Source organism: Quercus suber, unplaced genomic scaffold, assembly GCF_002906115.3.
Source record: "Quercus suber isolate HL8 unplaced genomic scaffold, Cork oak 2.0 scaffold_1087, whole genome shotgun sequence".
Taxonomy (NCBI): domain Eukaryota; kingdom Viridiplantae; phylum Streptophyta; class Magnoliopsida; order Fagales; family Fagaceae; genus Quercus; species Quercus suber.
Genome location: NW_027070492.1, coordinates 50301 through 56946, shown reverse-complemented (window position 1 = coordinate 56946; position 6646 = coordinate 50301). Strand labels below are relative to the sequence as shown.

General features: G+C 33.4%; 1 protein-coding gene across 1 annotated transcript; it reads left to right on the top strand.

The window, feature by feature from the left end:
* The first annotated feature begins 403 nt into the window (after positions 1-403).
* On the top strand, positions 404-5485 carry LOC112019498 (heat shock cognate 70 kDa protein 2). The gene is made up of 2 exons (XM_024052017.2): positions 404-665; positions 3090-5485. The coding sequence occupies exons 1-2, from the start codon at positions 455-457 to the stop codon at positions 5261-5263; spliced, it is 2385 nt and encodes a 794-aa protein (XP_023907785.2). The 5' UTR covers positions 404-454; the 3' UTR covers positions 5264-5485.
* The last annotated feature ends 1161 nt before the right edge of the window (positions 5486-6646 follow it).

Genomic DNA, 6646 nt, shown 5'->3' with positions numbered 1-6646 from the left:
AGTCTATAATTATAAACGTATAAAAATGATACAATTTTTATTTTTTTTGGGTTCATATTTGTACACGCGTTTGGTATATAACAAAAGTTGATTTCAATGAATTAATAAATTATTAAAAAAAGAAATTGTAGGTAAATTTCTTTTTATCAATACTCTCTAAAAAAAATGAATTGCCTTTTGGATTAATAGTATCGCTTTACCCTTTTACACATGACATCGATTGACAATCGTACGAAAAGTGGAGCAAGCTTCGTAGGTTCTTCCTGTGACCAATAATGTAGTCGTCTAAACAGATAAACAACGACTATGAAGACTTGCGAGCTAAGTTTAGCCTGAATATAGTACAAATAGAACTCATTTTCTCCACTTCCCACTGCGTCTTTGAGTCAGCAAACCATATTGTCTTTTTTTCTCTTTTCAGTCTCTTTTTTTCCGTTCAATTTTGTCAGCTAAGATGGGAAAAGGAGAGGGTCCGGCGATCGGAATTGACTTGGGAACGTGCTACTCATGTGTGGCAATTTGGCAACATAATCGAGTGGAGATCATACCCAATGATCTGGGGAACCGTACTACGCCATCTTATGTGGCTTTCAATGAAACTCACCGCTTGATTGGTCAGGCAGCTAAGGACCAGGTTTCCATGAACCCCACCAACACTGTTTTTGGTGAGTTCCTAACTTCTCTGATACCATTACAAGTTTAGATTTTTATATAATTTTACTTGGTTGTTTGTATTTAAATATCTGGGTTCTTTTTAGCTGATTGGTCAACGGCAAAATTATTGTGAAGATGAAGACACTTTTTTTTTTTTTTTAATTACTGTTGTTTTGCTTTCTTTTTTGATGGTTAAAAATTAAATAACAGAGCCCTTTGCTGTAAAATGGGGAATTTCTGTTTCTGTTTCTGTTATAGGAAAGTTCTCTGGTTATGGAGAGTTGTAGAGATGTAGTTTAGCCCTGGCTATAGATTTGGCTATAGGAAGGCTCGGTTTCAGACTATTGTGATCTATAGAGTGTTTGCCTGGTTGGCTGCTGTCTCTGGCTTTGAGTAGTTATGGTTTGGTATTGCAATGCTGGCATATGTAAAAACCTTTTTTTTTCCCTTTCAATTTTATCTAACAGCTTTTTAAAAACAGTCATCATTATTTATTTTTAATTCAATTTTATTAAAATATCAATTTTTTAATTGTTTTTCTCTCCTCACACGCTACAACTCCATCCACTCTCAGCTTATGATATATCTCATTGTGTCCAAGCCTAGCTCTTAGGTTAGGCCATTTGGCCATGAATAGAGGGCATTAGAAAAGAGAAAATTTGAAGACACAATTTTTGCCACAATCATGACGAGATTGGTGGAGACAAAGTAGTTTGTGAGTGGGTAAATGTAATAGTGATAGGTAATTACTCATAGTCTGTCATATCAGAATTGTGGCAAAAGTGTTTGCACACAAATTGTGGTTCTAAAAGAACTCCAATAGAAAAAAGAAAAAAAAAAGTTCATAGATTCAAAATTTTGGATCAATAATTTTTTTAATGAAAAAAAAAAGAATAGAGAAAGCTAAATGGGTTGTGGGTTCTCTCCCCCCACCTCAAAAGACTCCTAGTAAGCAAATAGTAATTCAATCCGGTTAAAATGTGAAGTTGTTTAAAAAAGAATGGTTGTAACTGCGTCAAATCATCATGAATTATCAATTTTCCATAATAATTTTAAGACTTTAATTTTTGTAAGCAAGTTTCCCAACCAATAAGTTGTTATTATACATTAAATAATTTCTCTCTCAACACCAAAATCAAAATAAGAAATTAGATTCTAACTTTCCTTCACCTTGCATCACTTTAATGTTAATTTCTTTTGTTAAATTTTGTGTTGTAATTGTGATATTTGATTCTTTTTATATGTAATTATTATTGATTTGTTTAGTAGTGATTCATCTAATTATGTGTAAAAATTTTCTTTGTTTAGGGAAGTTAAAATCATTGGGTGATTCTATTTTTAAGCGAAGTTTCAAAGTTGACTTTGATAAGTTAGATTCTATTCTTCTAAGTATTAATTTTTTTAAAAAAAAATTATATTTTGATTTTGTTTCAATAATTTGTAAATATTTGTCAATTATAAATTTCTACTAAAAATATGAAAGTATATATGAAAAACCAAATAAAAACTGAGAGATGAATAGAAAAATTAACTAAATGTCTAATAGGATTGTATATATAAATCATAGAACAAAATATTTATAGGAAATTTCACAAATTAACAAAAAAATTTATTAAAAAAAAGAGTTAAAAGATAATAAATAATATAATCGAAAAATTAACAATAAAAATAATCATAGAAATGTTCAAATATGTAACATAACAATTCTTAATTATATTAAAAAAATGCTTTTTTTCTATCTCTAAATGCATATACCGCTTATAGAATTTTACAATCAATATTGTTTGTTTTTGTGAAATAAAAAATTCAAAACTAAATTTGATTAAGAAAATTAGTTGGATTAATCATATTATCAATTGAAAAATATATATTACAAAATCCTCAAAAATCAAGAAGAATGGATTTTAAATAAGAAAGGCTCCACCTAAATCTTTACTTAAAATCGATTATGTCATTAGAAGATTAGATGGACTATTCATATTATTAATTGAAAATTAGTTATTAGGAAAATCTAAATATAAAATTAACGATTTTGCATCTAAAAAATTAAGAAGAATTACTTTTAAATAAATAAAAAAATATAATGGATTTTAGATACAAGAAAGGTCACACTTCAAATTATGGTCTTAGGCTTCAAACTACATTGAGTTGACCTGATTGTAACTTCAACAATTTATTAGTGGTGTGCTCTTGCAGTACAGTGTTTCTTTGATAAATAATATTTTCTCACTCATCCATTTGTTTTTATTTTTTAACAAAGGTTCAATGTTGAGCTCTTTATTTTGGTTTAGATAAATCCATGGAGCAGTAAGAAAAGTTTATCTGTATTTGCTTTGTTCTGGTTTTCAATGAAGCTATGAATGTCTAATGTCTTGATTTGTTTATTCAGCCAAAAAAAAAGAAAAAGTAATGATTTTTTTGTTGATGGTATGAAGACTCCAAACGTTTGATTGGAAGGCGATTCAAAGATGCCTGTGTGCAGCATGACATGAAACTGTGGCCGTTCAAGGTGATTGCTGACCCTGATCATGGGAGGCCCATTATTGTGGTCACATACAAGTATGAGGAAAAGCATTTTTTGGCCGAAGAGATCTCTTCAATGGTGCTCATAAAGATGAAGGAGATTGCTGAGGCTCACTGTGGTTCAAAGATCAAGAATGCTGTTATCTCTGTCCCTGCTCGTTTCAATCACTCACAGCGCCAAGCCACGATGGATGCAGGGGTCATTGCTGGTCTAAATGTGATGCGGCTTATCAATGAGCCAACTGCTGCTGCAATTGCATATGGGCTTGACAAGGATGATGGTACAGGTGAGAAGAATGTGCTCATCTTTGATCTTGGTGGTGGGACATTGGATGTCTCACTTCTTACCGTTGAAGAGGGTATCTTTGAAGTGAAAGCTACATCTGGTATTACCCACTTGGGAGGTGAAGATTTTGATAGTAGAATGGTGAACCATCTTATTCAAGAGTTCAAGAGAAAGCATAAGAAGGATATTACCGGAGGTAAGGCTTTCAGGAAGTTGTGGAATGCTTGTGAAAGGGCTAAGAGAATTCTCTCTTCTAATACTCGAACTGCAATTGAGATTGATTCTTTGTACGATGGTATTGACTTCTACTCAACCATCACCCGAGCCAAGTTTGAGGAACTTAACATGAATTTATTCAGGAAGTGTATGGAGCCCGTTGAGAAGTGTTTAACGGATGCTAAGATGGACAAGAGAAGTGTCCATGATGTGGTTCTGGTTGGAGGGTCTACAAGGATCCCCAAGGTTCAGAAATTGTTGCAGGATTTCTTTGATGGGAAGGAGCTTTGCAAAAGGATTAACCCTGATGAGGCAGTTGCTTATGGTTCTGCTGTGCAGGCTGCAATTCTCAATGATGAGGGTAATACAAAGGTCAAAAAAATCTTGTGCCTAGATGTCACTCCTCTCTCTCTCGGTTTGGAGACCTCTGGAGATGTCATGGCCGTGTTGATTCCAAGAAACACCACCATTCCCGCCAAGAAAGAGGAGGATTTCTCAGCTGAATCTAATGAAAAGGATAGAGTGACCATCCAGGTTTATGAGGGTGAATGTACCAAAAGCAGTGACAACAATTTGCTAGGCAAATTTGTGCTCTCTGGTATTCCTCCATCTCCTAGCGGAGATCCACAAATCACTGTTTGTTTTGACATTGATGTTGATGGAATCTTGAACGTCTCTGTCAAGGATAAAACCACTGGAAAGGGAAACAACACTACAATCACTGATAAGGGCAGGCTCTCTAAGGAAAAGATTAAGAAATTGGTGCAGGAGGCTAACAAGTACAAGGCTGAGGACGAGGAGCATAACATGAAGGCTGAATCTAAGAATGCACTTGAGAACTATGCTCTCAACATGAGGAACAAATTCAGAGATGAAAAGATTGCTGCTAAAGTTCGTGCTGTGGACAAAAAGAAGGTTGAAGAAGCAATTGAGCATACTATTGATTGGCTAGAGAGGAACCAGCTTGCTGAGGCAGATGAATTTGAGGACAAGATGAGTGAGCTGGAGAGCATCTGCAATGAGCTCATTGCCAAGATTGGTCAAGGTGGTTATGGTAACATGTGTGAAGCTGCACAGGAGGCTAAAGAGCGTAACAAGGAGTTTAAGATTCATCAAGGTGTTGATATTAACATGAATGGTATCATGCATGAGTATACGAAGCCTAATAATATTTGTCAGAGTTCTACTTCTAATGGTCACATGGATGTAGCCACGAAAAGGGATTATGAGGCTAAGGAGTTGAAGGACAAAGGGCTGGAGGCTGAGAAGAACATAGCTCAGGATAAGCAGGATAAAAAGAAGAAGGTTGAGAAGTACATGGCTGAGGATAAGGAGCATAAAAAGAAGATTGAGGCCAAGAATGCGTTGGAAAATTGTGCTCACTACATGAGGTACAAAATCAATGATGTGAAGAATGCTTTAACAAAGACTGAAGATGCAATTGAGCAGACGATCCTCTGGCTTAATAGGAACCAGCTTGCTGAGGCAGATGAGTTTGTGGAAAAAATGAAGGTGCTAGAGGGTATTTGTTACCCGTTTATTGCCAAGATGTACCAAGGAGCTGGTGGTGATTATGGTAAATGATTCTCTTGCACATTTCCTTGCGTAATAACTTATTTATAAGAATGTTGTTGCTGATTCTCTTGAGGTCTCCCTCTGTAAATTTGGTAGTAGTTTATTAAGAATGTTGTTTATAAATATGTAGCAAAAGCCTTACTGTAATCTTGTTTTGGTTTGTGAATAAAGGGTTACGTCCTTGGGCTGATAGGGTCCTTGCCCTCTGCTTCTCTCTGATTTGAATGCCAATTCTATTTTTGCATTCTCTGGAAAAGAAAATTTTCTACATTCTCGACCTTTCTCAAGCCAACCAACCTTTGTAGTTAACAACTTAAACAAGGCAACAAAAATGCAATTTAATTCTATCCAAAAAAAAAAACTGCAATTTAATAGCAAAATTTAATTGGTAGTTGTGAATCCTCATGTGACAATGTTGCTATACTTCTTAGTTCTTACAACCCAATGCCTAATAGGGGCGCATTTTGGCAAAGAAACATAATTAAGTGATATTTGCAAGAACTCATTTCTGTAATTTCAAATTAATCAACATTAGAATTGTGGCCGTGCGGATTAAGTAAAAAAAAAAAATTAACTAAGAAAATATTTTAAGAATATAATCAACAATTAAATGGATAATAAATATAAAACAATAAAAATGACTTCGTGTTACATGTTGAAAATTGAAAATACACACATGAAGGCCAAATTTTTTAATAATCCATTTTAGGAAAGTTTTGATACCACTTTTATGAGAAATGAAAAAATCTGTCAAAATATTAATTACTTTTTTTTCATTTCTCATAAAAACTTTCTTTAAATGGATTATTAACCAGTGCCCTAAGGGCACTCGTTAGCATTTCCCAAAAATAAATAATGAAATTTCATTTAAGTTCTTAAAAATTTTTGGTATTTACTTTTAATCGGAATAGTATTCTAGTTTGCTTGAAAATTCAATAATGGAGTTTACTTTGAGCAAACTATGTTAAAAATTCCAATGTATACATAATGTGCCAAATGGAAAAGCATGTCGAACGAAGTGTAAAACTCGAGCCATATACTGCAAGCAAAGCACACTCTGTAAGAACTAACTTCTATTATTAAAATAAAAATTATGTTACATAATTAAAATAATTTTTAAAAAAAAATGAAACTTTTTTAGGACTTTTGATTAATTGGAGTTTTTCGAAATTTTTTGAAATGTTAGGCAAAAAAGGTCCACTTCAAGCAAACAATATTAATAATTTAATGTAGCTTTGGTGCAATATATGGAGAAAATTTCTCATTTCAAATTCTATATTTTCATGCATTTTTCGATTTGGGTCCTTTACGGTAAGGACTGAATCACATCTTTTGTCTTCATTTATTCTTCTTTTCTCACCAAAATCCCATCTTCCGCACCCAATACTTACC

What these genes read in the sequence shown, in the direction of transcription:
- LOC112019498 (XM_024052017.2), top strand. Translation starts at nt 455, where the DNA reads ATGGGAAAAGGAGAGGGTCCGGCGATCGGAATTGACTTGGGAACGTGC. An exon ending in CCCCACCAACACTGTTTTTG is followed by an intron (nt 666 to 3,089) that starts GTGAGTTCCTAA and finishes GATGGTATGAAG; the next exon opens with ACTCCAAACGTTTGATTGGA.